Genomic DNA, 18,917 nt, shown 5'->3' on the forward strand with positions numbered 1-18,917 from the left:
ATAACAAGGAGCGGGTACACAGATCTACCCCTTAATAAGGCAAGTATACTTCGATAGATCTAGATATAGGAAAATTACCAAATATGGGTTAGTAACGCAAGTATACTTCGATAGATCTAGATCTAGGAAAATTATCAAATATGGGCCAATAAATCAATCGTCACAGTTTGATGTACAATCTTTCTTCCCGAAAGCAACGACGCTGAAATTGGAAAAAATTTAAGAACAAAGGAGTTGGGTTTGGGGGGGGGGGGGGGGTGAGAGAGAAGTAGGATGTGCCTGCTTAGGAGTGATGCCAGCAGGAGGCCCGCACGAAGACGCTCGGCTCCTCCCCATAGGAACTCGCGGCGGAGAGCGGCAGTGGTCGGTGACTTCTTCTCTTGTATGTCCTTTACGCAAAGCAATCTATGGCGGCCGGCTGTCGGTGGTGGTTGGCGACGACGGCGTGAAGAAAGGCGGCGGCGGAGCCACGGGGGGCTGATTGAGTGGGGATTTAGGGTTTCAACCCGATTTGGGGAACTTATACACATGGCTGCGGGGACTATCTCCTGATTTCGAAAAAATGCAGAGTCTTTTTTCGCAAAAAATCTGCGCGTGAATCTCCAGCGGTATCCGATGGGTGGGATTGAGTCCTGGCGCCATAACGTCCTCTCGGTGTCTTTATCAATCACACAGCGAGTCCCCCACCGAATAGAGAGATCTTTTGCAAAAAAAATAAACTATGCCGGTAGGCACATATATTCCCACAAAAAAGGTAAGCCCAAGTAGCCCATAGTTCGGTTCCCTCGGCCCACCTTGAGATACAGAGGCGAGGGTCATACTCCCTCCATACCGGATAATAAGGCAAATTTTCTCATAGAAGGCAAACCGAATTATTAGGCAATTAGCAGAATTTACTCTCCTCAATTACTGTACAGCATGAGGTGGTTTCCTACCTTTCCTCTCGTCCTTTCCTTTTCTCTACCGCGCGACTTGCCTTCGGCCAATACATGCACGATTTCTACTCCATGTAGGGAGCGCCTGTGGGCCTAAACAGATGGTTCAACTCCTCTAATTACTCCCGCTAATGGACTACCGAAGCAAATCTCAACCAATCAACGTTTGCCTTAATCCTGCTGCGCCAGGTTAATTGCCTTTTAATCTGGTATGGAGGGAGTAACTTTGTTGCTGCATGGTTAATTATGAGTAGAGAAAACGGGATGCTTCTATTTAGGGGCACGCTAGCCGTCGGTCGCCCGATACGGGGCCAAAAAATCGGTTGCTTCCGTGATGGTTGGATCAGGATCCCACGCTAGCAATTAATCCATCTCCCCTCACGTCGCTTTCTCATCTACTGTTCAATATCAGGTGTCAGGTCGCTTTGCCACTCTACTTTGCTTTCCGGGTGGACTTGGCTTTCCGGGTGGAGATGGTGTGCTGCTGGGCATCTGGTAAGACAACCGTGGTTAAAGTTGAGTTTTTACAACAACATTCTAGTACTAGTATAATAGTTCTACAAAAAAATAGGTGTTTACAACAAATAGTCAATAATGATTTTAATAAAAACAAATTTGAACATTTACAATAAAATCACTAATATATTTACAACAATAACTAAAAATAAATACAATAAAAAATTAGGTGTTTACAATAAATAGTAAACAATGATTTCAATAAAAACAACAACTTCATATATTTACAATAAAACCACTGATACAATAATAATTAAAAATAAATCCAATAAAAATGCTGGGTGTTTACAACAAATAGTAAACCAAGATTTTAACAAAAATCCAAATTTTTATATCTTTACTATGAAATCACTAATGTATTTACAACAATAATAAAAAATAAATCTAACAAAAACGTTGGTTGTTTACAACAATAGTAAACAAAATCAAGAAAAAATCTCAAACTAATATTTCTAGTGCCAAAATATCTTTACAACAAATATCCAATATATTTCCAACAAGATATTAACAGCAAAATCAACATTTTTTTATGTGGATGTTTACAATACCAGAGCTTCATGCCAAAAAAATATTTTTACAATAAATCAGCAACATATTTACAACATTAATTAACAACAAAAACAACAAATTATTGGGGTCAGGGTGGTGCCACAGCCAAGCACATAGAGGCGCCGAGCGCGCTCACCGGAGCTGGGGGCACAGATAGATGAGGAGCAAAGGCACACTCGCCGGGAGGAGCAGAGGTGGCACGCTCGCCGTTGGCGGCAGAGAGCGAGCTCGCCGGAGGTGGGGGCGCAGCTGGATGGGGCGCAAAAGGCGCACTCGCCGGGAAAGAGCTGGAGCGGCGCGCTGGACGGGAAGGAGATGGGGAGGCGCTCGCGCCGGGGGAAGGAGTAGGGGCGACGAGCTCATCGGGGAGGAGCTGGGCGACACGCTCGCCGGGGAGAAGCTTGGGCGGCGAGCTCACCGGGAGAAGATCAGGGGCGGCGTTGTGCTGCTTCTGTACGTGGGAGCGGAGAGATAGAGGATGAAGACGGATTTTAGTAGCCAGCGTGAGGATAAGGCAAGGTGAGTCCCACCCACGTGCGGGTCGCAACTCGATCGGAAGTAACGACCGATTTCTGAGCTCGATCGGTGGGCTGATGGGAAGCGTTTTCCTTCTATTTAACTAAGAATATTTTTTTGTTTTACCTTATGGATTTTGTATGCCCCTCTTATATTCTGCAGGACTACATACGTGACATGGTTTCCATTGCTTGTAAATTTTGGAGCACGATCATTGTCAGCTAATAGAGTGATTACTAGTTTTGTTCTTCATCATGTTTCCTTTTTTTATTATTCTGGATGCTGCATGTATCTGCAACATGTTTCCACATTCTGGTATCATTTTCGTTTGAACTAAATTTTCTCTTAATTGATTACCTTTGATTTTGGCTCGTGTTTTCTGTGGCTACTAAAGTTGTGTGTGATTAGTTAAATGCCTTGGTATACCGTATGTTAATTTGATTTCTCTTACGTGTAAACTATGTCTGTAATTTATGCAGAGAAGATCGGGTTTTGATCATTAATTGACCGAGTGCGACTCAACTGCTATTTTTGTGTACTGCTGAAACCTAAAACGATGTTTGTTGTCTTATTTTCCTGTTTAGTAGCTTCTGGGCATTTAGGCTGGCCTTGCACGGTACTTTAGTTTAAGGTTCCATGTGAGCAATTTCTACAAATAATACTAGGCATTGTAATCGAGTATTGATTTAAATAGCAGTTAGTACGCAATTGCTGCTTATAAGAGGTACATTATTCAGTTTTGCATAGGTGTAGATTCGAGCTTTAGTCTTTCATTGTTTTTATGTACTATATAGAGTCGTGTGAAACCATTAAACACATTTTCTTCTAGTGCCAATTTGCGAGAACTATATGGTCAGTCATCCAAATAGCGTCTACCCTGTATCCTCTGACTAGTGTGGCCAATGTCTTTGGCAATTGGCTTCACGGTATCGTTTCAAGGTTCACGTTGCTTCTTAGGGTGGGGGCGCTAGCAGTTATCTGGGAGCTTTGGCTAAGTAGAAATGACAAGATTTTTAACGATAAAAATTGCTCTTTGTTGCAGGTCATCTACAGATGTACAAGTATGCTTCGTTTGTGGTTACCTCTTCAGCGAGTGGAGAACCGAGACCTATTTACGGAGGTCTGTACACGGTTGGAGGCTACGACGAGGGATACTTTTTTCCTACATGGGTGGCAGCATAGTCTACGGATTGAAGCCCCACCCACACCATAGGCGTCATATGATTCATCGCTTCGATATGTATTTCGCCTAGTTTTTTTTTTCATCTTTTGACTTGAGACATTTAAACGGCTGTGTGCATCCTGGTTATGCAGAGTCTGGATGTAATTGATTTTGAAAGTAATAAAGCATCCTTTATCGATAAACATGTAGAGATCTATGTTGATGTTGCTCTTGACAGAAACCATAGAATGATAGTTATTGTAATATATTCTCCTACTTCCCTGATCGTATATATATAAGAGTTTGCTACATGCTTTTTAAAATCCAAAAACGAATTATCATTTTCCACCTTATTTTTACCATCGTTATAGGATGGTACGCCAAGACGCGACACTAAATCTAGTTAAATTAAAATTTGCATGTGAGCCATACATTTCCACTTTCCTTATGGTTAACCAATAAGAAAAGGTAATATATATTTCAACGGACGTATGTCCACACCGACGCGGTTACGCCTTAGTCAAATCCACATGAATAGATAAGCCTGATAGTACGCCAAATGCATCACTAATACGACTTCTGTGTTACCAATGAGCAGCCTCCAGGCCATGCATGCAACCAACCGCTCAAGTTAACATATACTACTACTACTACCTTGACTAACCGGAAACGGAGCCTCTGCCCTCTCAGTGATCTTTCTCCGAAACCAATGACAGAACATGCTTGACCAGTCAATGGACGCTTGACTAACCTCTAGTCGCGAGGCCAATTTGAAACCATGATTAATGGTTTTGTTTCCCTAGCGCAACATCATCAAGGAAAGTTGTTGCATGTCATCTTACTTTAGAACAAGTACAATAAGAGCAATTCCAATAGTATAGCCAACTGTTGGCTATAACAAGATTCCATGTCATTTGTAGTCACCATATAGCTAACATGTATAATAGTTGGCTATAAGAATGAACTACTTTATTAACACATGGCCCACATTTCACTCTCACAAAGTGCCTAGGAGCACGTGCAAGAGCTGGCTATTGCATAGTAGCCCACCTCTCTTCTCTCTCCCCTTCTCTCTCCTCCAACTCATCTAAGATATATTATTTAATGTCTTATAGCCAGCTGACTGGACTCTATTGTACTTGCTCTAAGCAGTCAGCTGGCTATAAGAGATAAAATATTATAAGTTTGCTTAGTTGGAGGAGAGAGATTAGGAGAGAGAAGAGAAGTGAGCTCTTATCTAATAGCCAGCTCTAGCACGTGCTCCTAGGCATTATGTGAGACTAAAAGGTGGGCCATGTATTGTAAAAATACTACATTTTTATAGCTTACTATTGTACATGCTAGCTATAAGTTGACTATATATGATGTGATTGTTATAGTCGGCTGCCGGCTACACTATTGTTCTTGCTCTTAGTTGGAGGTAAAAGTTTTGTTCTTATCAACTCTCGCTATTCATTAATATAATACTGTATGTATGTAGGGGCCGACACGGGGTTGCCGGTACTTCTATTGGGCTCCCAAACCGGCCGACTATGTTTGGGGAGCGCCGGTGTGGCCCAAAAATTGCGCAGAATCCTAATAGGGCTATTCGGGTCGCTATGGGGGTCGTCGGTGGATATGTTCTAAGCCCCTCCCAGGGACCAATCCTCTCCCCCCTCGGGGTCCTCCTCCACCTCCGACGCATCACCGTCGTTGTCTTCCGCCTCCCCCATGACCCCCACCCCCTCCTTTTCGCGTGCTGCCATTGACGACCTTTCGAGGTGGTCTCCAAATTATAGGCCAAAATCAATGGATTCCACGAAGGGAACTCAAAGGAAACAAAGGGATATCATGGGGGATGAGCTAGATGTGCCACCGATGGGGCTCCAGCCAGTCGGATTCCTCATGGGCGAGCCTGCTCTAGCCAAGTGAGTCCTAGAGTACAAGACACAATTTTCGCAAATTATGTAATGTTTCATGCTTGTTTTTAAAATGCTACAAAGTACGCTTTCTTTTGCTGCAAACAAGTGAGCAAGATGCTAGAACACTTCTTTGTTATCAGGAATATTTTGAATGCTACATGGGTGTTTTTTGAATGCTACAAACTCATTTATGTTTTGCTGCGAACATGCGAGCGAGGTTCTACAATGTTTCTAGGCGTCTGATGTGAATCCTTGGTCAATGTTGCACCGATGCTACATTATCTTGCTACGGGGTGTCGCCGGACATTTTTTGTGTGACACGTTTTTTCTTTTGTTTTAGTCGGACCCCTTGTTTTTGGTTCAGTGCAGCAGTTGAGAGATTTGGGAGGGATTGGACATGATACAATAGCACAAATTTTTGCTCAAAACAAAACGTCTTTTGCTCCAATGAAAGCATTTGCAAGATAAGGGGCTAGATTGGACGCGTCTCGATCATAGGAGTAGGGGGATGATCTAGGGAAAATATCCCGGGATGCCCAGCACTCCCCGAAGTCGACTTTCAAGGCCAAGTCAACTAGTCAAGTCCAGATGAATACTAGAGTTAACCATATCCCTAATGCATCACCAAACCACATTAAGTGTTACTAATGAGCTCATGCAACCTACCCTCCGCTCAAGTGGCGCAATTTTTTACACGTAGAGAGTAGTAACATCTAGCTAGCTCGATTCCCTATATATAAGTAGGAATAATGGAACCGTAGGCTGTACCCTCATTCTGAAAATGGTCAGATCACCGGCATTCTTGCTGTTGGCGCTGCTTCTTGCGGCCACCGGCGATAGCCTCACCGTGAGGCCAGACTGCCAGGAGAGCTGCGGCGGTGTCGACATCCCCTACCCGTTCGGCATCGGCACGGACTGCTTCCATCCGGGCTTCGAGATCACCTGCCTCAACAACACGATGCCGGTTCTGCCGGCGTCCACCGGGGTTACACAGGTGCTGGAGCTGTTGGTGATGCCGCGGCCGGAGGCCCGGGTGATGCTGCCCGTGGCGTGGATGTGCTACAACTCCGCCGGCAACGCCACCGGGTCCATGGAAGGCGGAGTGAACTTCAACACAGACAACGTCTACCGCATCTCCAACACCCACAACGAGCTCGTCGTCCTCGGCTGCAACACCTTCGCCTACACCATGAGCTGGTGCACGGCCCACTGCGACGACGCCCTGATCGCCGAGTACACCTTCTACAGCGGGTGCACCACCTATTGCAACGACTCCCGGAGTGCGCGGGACGGAGCCTGCGCCGGCATCGGCTGCTGCCACATCGACATCCCACCGGGCATCGGCGATAACTTGATGAAATTCGAAACCTGGTCGCGCAAGGACTTCAGCCCCTGCGACTACGCCTTCATTGTGGAGAAGGGCAGCTACACCTTCCGGGCTGCCGACCTTCACATGAACAACCAGACCAGCATGCCGCTGCGGCTGGACTGGGCCATCCGGGACAGCAACATCAACTCCACCGCCTCCCTCTCCTGCGCCCAGCTCTCCCAGGCCAACAGCAGCAGCGCCTGCGTCAGCGACCACAGCGAGTGCGTCGACTCCACCAATGGCCCCGGATACGTCTGCAACTGCACAAAGGGCTACGAGGGGAACCCATACCTTCCCCACGGATGCACAAGTAAGCCTCCGCTTAATCTGATTTTTTCTCCGATTTGTCTTGATTTAAATTTAAATTTAATTAAAATAAACTAAAGCAAGGCTCTTTATTAGGGAGTGGAGGGAGTATTAGATATTTTACTCCACCTCTTCGTAAATATGAGATCCTTTAGGACCCCTTTGATTCATAGGAATTATAGAGTAATAGTGTAGGATTTGAATCCTATAGGAAAATTTCCTACACACAACTTGTTTAATTCATAGGAACATATTATGTAGGAACTAATCCTATAGGAATCTTGTAGTGCAAATCCTATAGGAAAAAACATTAGGTCATACCTCATGGAAAAAATTCTTTTACTACAATCAAACAAATTTCATGTTCCCATAGAATTCAAGTATGCATGACATCCTAATCCTATGTTTTTCCTATTACTATGTTTTTCCTATCCTATGAATCAAATGAGTCCTTAGACATTTTAAATTAAACTAAATACACATCATAATGAGTGAATCTACGTGAAGGATGCAGATTCGCTGCACATGAGCAACAATGCTCCTAGTTTTTGAAATCTTTGAAATTTGTACTTATATGTTTCAAAAAAATCATAAAATTTATTTCATAAATACATACACACGTCATGGATACTCATGCCAAGTTTCCGTAGAAATTATGTTATATTTTAAGCCACAGTAAAAGAACAAATTTATGGGTATGTATAGGGATAATTTTTGTCAGAAATTTGTCCTTTTTATATAGTTCATAATACAACATATTTTCTTCAGAATTTTCTACAGTACATTCAGGAGGTTTGTATGTATTTGCAGATTTAAGCTCAGATTTTTTGAAATCCCAAAATATGTTTTAAAAAAAAACTGGGAACACCGGTGCTCATGTGTTGAATCTACACTCTAGAATTAGATTAGATACATAATAAAATAGATGAATCCAAATATAGCTAAAAAAGTCATATATATTAGTGAACGAAGGGAGTAGATGTTATAGATGTTAGCAAGATACTCCCTCTGTCCCATGTAACATGTCTGAGATTTGTCAAAATTTAGATATATCTAACTACTATTTAGTGTATAGATGCATTCAAATTTTGATAAATCTTCGAATGTTTGATGGGACTGAGGGAGTACATCCGATTAATACATTTGGTTGGTTCCAAGGAAACCGCAAGATAGTTGGGTATACTTTAAGGGTGTGTCTAATTCTCAATTCACTTAGTTCTTAGTGAGATTGCACCATCAAATATTAACTGTAACCCATGGCCAGTACATACCACAAATCAAATCTAATTGCTTAGATTCTTTTCTTAGATGCATCCCCATTTGCAACTAAGAAAATTTGTTGCAATCCAACTTGTAACTTATATATGCATGAATTACGATACAATCGAACGGTGTACGACTTGATTGAGAACTAACTTAGTTCCCAGCTAGCTGAGAATTATAACAAATTCTACAGTTCAAATATTTAGAATTTGAATTATGAGTTCTCTATTAATCTTGAAGCGAATGCCTTATCAAAATTTAAAAGTTAGAATATATAATTTCACATTTGGGATATGGTGTTTTGTCTCATAGGTCCGAATACAACTGTTACAAAAAATGCATTTAAATGTATTTCAAAATATCAAGCATATAAAAAAACAATTCTACGTGTACACCCAGATATGCTATGTTCACACACAAAGTCTTGTTGAAGAAAAAAATACTTTTTGTGAGTTGTGTAAAAAAGACAAAAAAAGTCTCAGAAGCTATTTTGGAGCACTGAGAATTATCTTTTTTTTTTTACAAAACTTACAAAAATGTCACTTTTTGGGGAAATTTTTATGTGTGAACATAGAATGTCCAGGTGTTATGCACCTTAAAAAAATTATAGTGTTTTTTCTACATTTTAAAGTATGCTTTTCAATTAGTGGGTGTATCTACATCTATGCGTAAAAAAAACATTTCGGTTTTGGGAGTACCTATTCCGATTTGAAAGTTACAATTTGGTTGTAGAAATAAAAAATAAAGAGAAACAAGATATCATAGATAACCGAAGGGGCCAAGTACTCCATGGTAGCTTGCTTTTAATGGTTGTTTAAACAATATCCTTCTTAGTATGACCATGTCTAATAGCGCTCCTTTCATTCCTAGAATATAAAGAGCTTAGAAATAGAACAAGGATAGAATTGGGATATCATGGCTACTTGAATCTTATGGGAGGATGAAGTGTTTTAAATTGTAGTACAGGATTTTTTCATGACGTATGATGTAATATTTTTTTCTACATGATTTCTATAGAATTAGTTTCTACATGATTTTTTCCTATAAATTAAACTATTTATATATAATTTTTTTCCATAGGATCTAAATCGTACACAGTTCTTATACAAATCCTATGAATAAAATAACCATAGTAATATAAGATAATCATTCTTGTACAGGAAAATATAGGATCTATCTAGCAATGAAATCTTGGATTTATGTTTTAGAGCAAACACCTACTACGAGTCCTAGTAATCCTCGAATGATTTATAAACCAAACGCTCTCCATACCGACTAGACTCTGTAACTTTGACTTGCGACGAAGTAGCTAGCGTAACTTGTATCAATGTCATGTGTAGGCAGAAGGTAAGAAAAAATACTAGTAGTATAAGACGGAGGAGAGAGACTTCTGCTTAAAATTTGTTATCAAGAAGATTTCCTGGGGCAGGGTAATCCGTGTTAATTTTTCTTATCCAATTCATTTATGATCTAGCTGTTGGATTAACGTCATGATTGGTGATGCAAGTTGGGCGATGTCTTCCTCATCAGAAAGTGACCTTAAGAGGATCTCTTAAAACGACCACCCAGGAAAAAAAAGGTTTAGGGCACATAAAAAAGTTTCTGGGGCAACAAAAAAATTCCGCCATACAATGTACTGTAAAATAGAGCAGCGGTGTCGTACAAGGTGATGTAAAACTAGTGCCCTAAATTTGGAATGCAATTGAAACATCAGATCCGACGGTGGTGGTGGTGTACCTGAGCTCAATTTTGGTGGGCGCCGGTCGCCGGAGGCCGAGGAAAGGTGACGAGGGCAGGGCAGGGGTCGGAGGGGAGTCAGGGGATGCTGCCAAATCCGGTGGGTCCATGGTGACTGAGCGCAGACGACTTGGAAAGGAGCATAAGCTCGCCAACGGTCACATGGTGGTCTCGGTAGCCGCTAATCGATGTCGGTGGGCTTGTTGCGACAACCATCTTTAACGACGCCGGGGCGAGGGACGCATGAAATCGACAGATTCGACCAACGTAGTCCCGAGATTAGGCGGTGGTTGTGGCTTGTGGGTGTTGCGACGGACATCAGAAGAGGCGGGAATGACCAGTGAGGTGGCATCGGAGAAGTTTTGTTCAAGAAATCATGGCGGCAATGTGCTACGGTAAGAACACCCTAGATACTCCCGATCGGACTTGTTACCCCTGGCAGCTCTCTGGAATCTCTAGACTAGGTCCAACAATATTTTTCTGCGTACTTTGTTCTCACTTATGCGCACCCGGGATCAACTTCCCGATCGGCCATCCATCCTCAAACTGCTCCATGCCCAGCACAATTAACCTTAGAGTTATTTGGGGATGAGCTTCCAGAAAAAATTGCAATTTGTTGGTATGAGTATCATATTAATCCTATTAAGTCTTGGGCCAGGATGTCACACTCATCCCCCTTAGAAGATCGATGTTCTCGTTGATCAACCCCAAGACATGAACTTCTCCTCTTGGCACGTGTCTGTGTGTCTAGTGACGAAATATGTGTCATGCCATGTGCCACGACAGGACACTCCAGCCATGCGCCACATGCTTGATCCCTTGACATGGGCACGCATGTGTAAGCATGAAGGTTGGCTCTGATACCATCGGCTGGAATCAGGGTGCGATGGAAATGACCTCTGGTGGGGAACTTTCATTGTAGCTATTATAAATGCGATAGGTAATAACGAAGAACGAAAAAAGAAATCACAACATGTAATACGTAAAAAATCACTAGTGCCAGCCAACAAAATTTCACTATAATCGAGAGTGTTTACGAACTCCGTGAGTTATCAATGAAGTGATTGACCCTAAGCATTGTCTTACAAGATGTATAAATAAGATGTATAAATAGGTAGTGATGATGATTGACCAAGCCTACCAACTATGGATCTCGCTTGGCTCCATTGTTAGCCTTCTATTCAATTTAGATCACAATATAATAATAGGGGTTGGATTCCCTCAAATTTTACATGACAATATATGGCAACCACGTTGGTTCCCAAATATACAGCACCAAGGACCAAAATATAAATCTGACCAAAGAATCGCATATCCTTTTAGGAATACATTGGAGCAGCGGATTTAGCTCCATATGCCTTTAAATAATGCTTGGGCCCTATTTTGCACCACCTACTGGAGACGATTGTAGGAGTCGGTGTCATCGCTAGGACATACATGTTTAGTTTTTAGATTACCCGTTGTGATAGTTAAGGTGTTAATTGTGATCCTATCAAAATTCTGTACCGTATTTCAATTTTTCTAGTGCAAATTTAAGATAAAATTTACAGTATAAAAAAAATCAAATTACACTACAAGTGGGATTTTATATATTGAGATCCCACTTAACATCCTAGTGATAGTAAGATAGGAGCTAACACGCATGCTACCTAAAAAAAATGATATGTCGCAAGTTATTGAACATGAGAGAGAACAATTAAGATTATATAATATGTTACCATAAGATGACTATTCCAAATATAAAAAATGAATTTACAGAAGTATTAAATGAAGATCACTATGTTATCACACTAATAAAACTCCCAAGGACCCTAGAAATTTTGGGAGGAGGACACAACAAAGAAAACGAGGATGATTAAAGTCAAGGTTAATCATATTGGGGAGTAACTTAGACTAGTGATATATGCTATGTTACTAGTCTAAATTAATGTCTTCATAATGTGTAGTAACTTATATATTGTTTAATGTATTGGGTCATTTATTATGTTGTAGTCTCATTTTATCTTCGAGTGTGTATGTTACATGTATGATGTTAATATCTATATTAGTTTCATTGTGAGATGTCGCCGAGACCGTGGCCACAGCCGAGCTCCACGGTGGGATTCTTTCCACGATGTCCTATGGGTGGAATTTGGACTGAATTAGCAGGGAATCTTTATGAAATGTCCAAAACCGAATACAAAAATGGCTAGGCCAGGATGATTCTCGTGGTACGTGTTGTAACCACACCAGAATGGGTGTAACCAAACCTAGCCTGGGAGGGGCCTTGAGACATAGGGATTATTTTTCGATAATGGGCATTTTATTACTTGTGAAGCAATATTTCCGACCTCTGCATAACTAGTATGCACAGTACATAGCCGTACCAATATTGTCATTACAACCAAAAATCAAAGAAGTTCTCGACAAGTGCTCAAAAATAAAGGAAGTGAAAGAGAAAACGTCTCAGGAGGAGGAGTGCCCAGGCGGGGGTCACGCTGTCATCCATGTTGGAAAAAAATATTCCTCGCCGTATCCTCCAACCGTGTAGGCACCTTCGTAAATAGTTCGCCATGCTCCACCCGCTGAAGAGTCAACCTTAAACAGATTGTAGTTGTGCACCGGTAGATGACATGCATAAGAGAAGAAGATACATTGTTAAAAACCTTGTTATGTCCACTAGCCCTAGTGACCAAATAACGGCAATCGCTCACGTCCTAATAAGTAGCTTAAATATAGTATCCACACCATTGAGCTAATTGCCAAAAATATTCGCAACACTACGTGGTGGGTACAAGGTAGAACCTATTTGGATGGCTGAGCATATAGATCTAGCAAATTTAGACTAGAAGAATAAATGCTTTATCGTCTCGTCATGATGACAAAAAAACACACTTTTTACTTCCCCGCCAATTGCGTCTATCAAGGTTATCCTTGGTGAGAATCACACCACAGCGAAGATACCACACAAACACCTTTTTTAAGTGGTATCTTCATCTTCCAATTTTTTGAATAATTATGGATAGGCTTGGATTAAATCATTGTACATGGAAGCCATCGATAATGAACCACTGCCAGTAAGGTTTCATCTGGCCCCTGCATTAGATGTACCGAATCTTGACGTTGTAAAAAGTCATTCCATGATTCTTATCGAGGTCCAATGAGACTTCTTCCGAACGACACATTCGATGGGGAAGTTTCCAACACCTTAGTGAGAGGGTCACCTTTGTAATGCACAACATTGAATAGTGCCGGGTATTTTTCTCTGAGCGTGGCATTACCTAGCCATGTGTCCTCCCAGAAATGAATTTCCGAACCATCCCTAATACATGAAGATCCGGATGGAAAGATGAACCTCTTCATCGCCATAAGAATTTCCCAAAAATGTGAATCTCCAGGTTTTCAAAAGACCTGAGACAATGCCTTTGAGCTGATGTACTTTCTCCTTAGGAGTGTTTGCCAAATACCATCCTCGGTAACTAACTTGAACAACCATTTATCAAGGATGGCCCCTGTTCTTGACCTGAAGGTCTTGGATTCCATGTTCTTGACCTAGAGGTCTTGGATTCCAAGTCCACCTTAGTCACTTGGGCAGCAAAGCACATTCCATTTAGCCAGTCGATACGTATGCTTCTCACCTTGCTGGAAGAATCTTGATCGGAAATAATCTCATAGTTTTAAGACTCCGTTAAGAAGTTGGAAGAAAGATATCATATACAATACAATATTTCTTAGTACATCATTGATAAGAACCAATCTTCCACCTAGGGACATTAATTTGCCTTGCCAACTACTTAATCTAATTTGTAGTCTTTCATCCACCATTTCCATTCGGCGTTGGTAAGTCTCTGATAATGAATCAGGATTCCCATGTACCTAATAGGAAATTAGCCTTGTCTGCAGCCAAATAATTCAGCATACAAAGCAACATGGTCTTGGGCCTCGCAAAAAAAAACAACTCACTCTTATGGAAGTTGATTTTCAGACCCGATAGTTCCTTGAACGCTAAAAGAATTAACTTCAGGTTTCTTGCTTTTTCGATATCGTGTTCCATAAAAAATAATTGTATGATTGGCATATTGAAAAATGGAAAATCCACCATCAACTAGATGTGGAATGAAACCTTCAATTGGCCCTAGACTTTGCACGTTCCATCAAGATAGCGAGCATGTCTGCCACTATATTAAATAGCATTGGTGATAATAATGGATTACCCTGTCTGAGCCCCTTTTTGGTTTGAAAGTATTTGCCCCCATTATCATTGACTCCAATTGAAACACTCCCCCCCCCCCCCCCCCGAGACAAAGCTATGCATCAAAGCACAAATCATCAGAAAAAACTTTCATTCTGAGAGTCTGTTGCAAGAAAGACCACTTCACCTTATCATAGGATTTCTCGAAATCAATTTTTAAAATCACCCCATTATACTTTTTCCGATGTAGTTCATGAAATGTTTCATGAAGGGAAACCACCCCATCGAAGATGTTACGCCCTTGCATAAATGATGTATGTGATCACATGAGGGTGGAGTTATGATTGAAAAATTGCATGGACTACCTACAACTGATGGTGTAGTAACCAGACGATATGTTTTCCCTACGCATATCGCCATTGGTTTGTGATCACATGAGTTTTGAAGTTCATGGATATCATACATATTATTTTAGAAATATGATTTGTGCTAAAAAAAACTACTGAGGACAGATGATTTTGGTGTTCATTAACTTGATCATAGCTTTTTGCCTGCAGTTTGTTCTCTAATGATTATAACTGATCTATTCATGATGTAGATATCGATGAATGTGCACGTCCACGAGAGGAGTTTCCTTGCAAGGGTGTATGTCGCGACACCGAGGGATCATATAGTTGCATATGCCGTTCAGGTTACCGGAGTAATGGGGATCCAAGAGAAAACCCATGCAATCCAAACTTCACACTCGCAGCAAAGCTTGCCATAGGTATATGCATACTAATTTCATATTTAGTCTCCAAAATTCTCTCCAAGCCACCAGCATTAGCACTAATACATAACTTACTATCACAAAAGGGTAAAACTCATAAATTACACAACTCAGATGGGTTGAAAAAAATGCATGTTTGTGATAATGTAGACGTGTAGAGCTATTTGTTTTATATTTTCATACGACTCTGCAATCATATTCATCTATGATAGCTTGGTGGGAGCTTAAAAAGAACCACCGATACGGTTAGGTAGTGCTTCACTAGAATCATCACATTTTATAAGGTATTCTCTTGGGATTCTGTGAGTCCGTAAATGACTATATCGGCAAGAAGAACCCATAAGCATAGGCTTTAGGGAAGCGGGCCAATTGATTCACCATCTCTACTGAACATATGTTGAACTTCTTCTTGAGCTCTGAAATCTGAAATTTGTGTGAATTTCAAACCCATTCTGCTCAACTAGTCATCACTCGGCCTCATTCGCCAACACCTCTCACTGTTCATGACATGCCCCGTTATCCTCTATGTTGGTGATAGACCTTATCTGAAACCACATCAATGATGTTGTCCAGATGTGTTTCATAGATCGATGCAATTTTGCTAGTGACGCGCTTCATCAAGAACCATTGAAAAGGCATGGTGATATGATGAACATCCAACTGACGAGCTGCTAGGCATCATCGGCACTCTTAGATGCAATGACTACCTCTTCAACGAGGTTTACCTAGGGATACCACTCCCTGATAATAAACTTACCAGGATCGCTTTTCCCCGCTTTTCACTAAGCTGTGAAAGTACCTCGTAGGGTATAAGGCGCACCTTCTCTCATGGAGTGGGACCACATCCTAGTGAATGGGATGCTCTCCACAAGCCCACCTAAGCAATGCCAGTCCTTGAGATCATGGCGGGGATGGTGGAGGCCATCAAGGCCATACGCCACACTTATCTTTTGTTATAAGGTGCATCTGCATAAAAATAAGGGCTCACATGTATGGGATGATGTAGATAAAAAGGCGTATCTAAATTAATTTTCTCATAATTTTAGAAAAATAAATTAACAATAATAATGACAAATCTCACGTGTATCTCATTGCATGATCTATTGCAGGCATCAGTCTTGGTATATCCTTGTTAGTGGTTGCTCTACTTTTAGTACTCATAGTGGTCCAAAAGAAAAAACTGGATAAATTATTTGAAAAGAATGGAGGCAGAATACTTCAAAATGTGAAAGGCCTAACAATTTTTTCAAAGGAGGGATTGAAGAAAATAACAAAAAATAATTCAGAGCTTCTTGGTAACGGAAGCTTCGGCAAAGTCTACAAAGGAATTCTTCCTGATAATACCATGGTGGCAGTTAAGGCCTCTATCAAAGTAAATGAAGCTACAAAAAAAGAATTCGCTGAAGAACTGAAGATCCATTCACATATGATCCACAAGAACATTCTCAAGCTCATTGGTTGCTGCCTGGAGGTGGATGTTCCAATGTTAGTGTACGAGTTTGCAGCTAATGGGAGCCTCGAAGACATTCTCCATGGCAATAAAAAACAAAAACTTTCCTTGGACTTACGTTTGGACATAGCAATTGGGTCTGCAGAAGGGTTGAGGTACATGCACCTATACACAATTCAAGCCATACGACATGGTGATATCAAACCAGATAATATACTTCTTGATGACAATCTAACACCAAAAATCTCTGATTTTGGGTTGTCAATGCTCCTTAAAGAAGAATATTTTGCCAAAAAGGTGGTTGGATGCATGGGTTACATTGACCCAGTGTTCATGAAAACTGGGCTCTTAACACAGAAGAGTGATGTTTATAGCTTCGGAGCAGTTCTGTTGGAACTCATTACCGGAAAGAAAAATGTATATGATAAGAACCATAGCCTCATCATTGATTTTTGCAAACTTTATGAGCAAGAAGAGACAGGTAGGGAAATGTTCGATAAGGAGATTGCAGCGACCGACGAAGATATCTTCATCCTAGAAGAAATTGGCAAGTTGGCGGTCGAATGTCTAAAAGAAGATATAGAAGATCGACCCGATATGACAGAGGTAGGAGAACGACTTGTGATGCTTAGGAGAGAAAGAAAGGTTCAAAAAATACCAAATAGAAGTCCTAGCCTCTTTGAGTATATCAATATGGATGATTCTGCTAACAATACTAACATAAGTGGAACTAGCAAAGCTACATGTTCGGTGCATTCCACTTCAACAAGCAAAGATTTCGATGCTAGTCCATAGGTCAGTAAATGCATTTCAGTGGCATAAGAAGATGCCATTTATCAACAATATATTGTTGTACCTCTTGTAAGTTCCAGATATACATGACATTGTTGTAGTGTGTGGTGGATACTTTGTGTGTGTAAGCGACCAATATATATTGAGCTAGTGTATGTATGATAATACATGGAGTCTGTCGAGTATTTGGCTATTAACATGAACTAGAAGATACTCCGCGTGTTGCAGAAGGAATTTTAAAAATATAGCTTGTAGATATCAAAGAAAGAAACAAAATGCATCATGTGCGCATTCAAATAAGAAACTAAATGAAGCGGATGCAAATTTTATAAGTACTGAATCAATATCATGTATGCATTTTAAATAAGAAATTGAATGAAGAGGATGCAAGTTATATATCAATAATGTAACCAAGTGCAAAGTTCAACAGATAATGTGCCCACATGCGAATACCTCTCGAATGAGTAATTCTTTCTCAATTGCTCATGGCTTTTACCATACGGTTATGTTTATCATTTTTTGTTGAGAGGTATACATATATAAATATGTAGACATCGGCATTGACTAAAAATTAGATTATTTTCTATAATGAGAGTTGATGAAAATTTAGAATATATTTTTTTAGCATGAAGGATATACAAACCAATGAAGCCTGCAAAGAGATAACACCAGACCTAGCCGGCAATCCCATCTCCTGGTTGCCTGCAAAATCTGAAGTAGTATCACCAATGCAAAAAAAAAAAAAAAAAAAAAAAAAAAAAAAAAAAAAATTTAATCTTGCACACATTTACATTTCCCGAAGCTCTCAAATGACAAAAATATGCTCTGAACATAGTACGTTTTGTGTATCTCAATTCGTCCTACTGTTGCTGCAAATATTAGAGGAACTAGATGATGCCCCACACGTTGCTGCAGTATTTCATAGTTAACATTAGAATTTTCAGTCAGGTGAGCAGCTGTAAAATCATGAAGACATGGCTAAAAGTGGAAATGAAATCATGTCAACTTTCTTCCAGCCTATGAACATTATTGTCCATTCCTTACAATGCTATTTTTTTAGGGGAAATCTGTACAATAGTTCTTGCAATGACGATCGCTAGATTATCCATTGGTTGAATACATAAATAAGACAAACGCTTAGTAATAAATGTTGTCCCATTTTTCTAAAAATGGGCAAAAAAAAACATTCGATGAATCTCACATCTGGATCGTAAATCACGACCAACAAATATATACGTGAGATTATTTTAGACAAACTCAACTTACGACCGATTTCATGTAAATGCACCAAACATTTGCTGGCAGAAAGTCACAAACCATGATAAACCAATATGAAAAGGATGTAAACAAAAATATATCGAGCAGTGCTGACATAGCTAGCTCCAGCTAGTCTCATATAATACAACCTAGGAAAAAATAAGTAGAGACATACCTCATATTTTCATTACCTTTATTGTATGCCTATGTACAAACAACCTCAA

At 40.5% G+C, this 18,917-nt stretch overlaps 1 protein-coding gene across 1 annotated transcript; it reads left to right on the top strand.

Annotated features, from left to right (window-relative positions):
• Positions 1-6,360: 6,360 nt before the first annotated feature.
• Positions 6,361-17,635, top strand: LOC127342707 (wall-associated receptor kinase 2). Its single transcript, XM_051368707.1, has 3 exons — positions 6,361-7,258; positions 15,024-15,191; positions 16,304-17,635. Exons 1-3 carry the CDS (start codon positions 6,361-6,363, stop codon positions 17,437-17,439), a joined length of 2,202 nt encoding a protein of 733 aa, XP_051224667.1. The 3' UTR covers positions 17,440-17,635.
• The last annotated feature ends 1,282 nt before the right edge of the window (positions 17,636-18,917 follow it).

This window comes from Lolium perenne, chromosome 1, assembly GCF_019359855.2.
Source record: "Lolium perenne isolate Kyuss_39 chromosome 1, Kyuss_2.0, whole genome shotgun sequence".
Taxonomy (NCBI): Eukaryota; Viridiplantae; Streptophyta; class Magnoliopsida; order Poales; family Poaceae; genus Lolium; species Lolium perenne.

What these genes read in the sequence shown, in the direction of transcription:
- LOC127342707 (XM_051368707.1), top strand. Translation starts at nt 6,361, where the DNA reads ATGGTCAGATCACCGGCATTCTTGCTGTTGGCGCTGCTTCTTGCGGCC. An exon ending in CCTTCCCCACGGATGCACAA is followed by an intron (nt 7,259 to 15,023) that starts GTAAGCCTCCGC and finishes TTCATGATGTAG; the next exon opens with ATATCGATGAATGTGCACGT. An exon ending in CGCAGCAAAGCTTGCCATAG is followed by an intron (nt 15,192 to 16,303) that starts GTATATGCATAC and finishes GATCTATTGCAG; the next exon opens with GCATCAGTCTTGGTATATCC.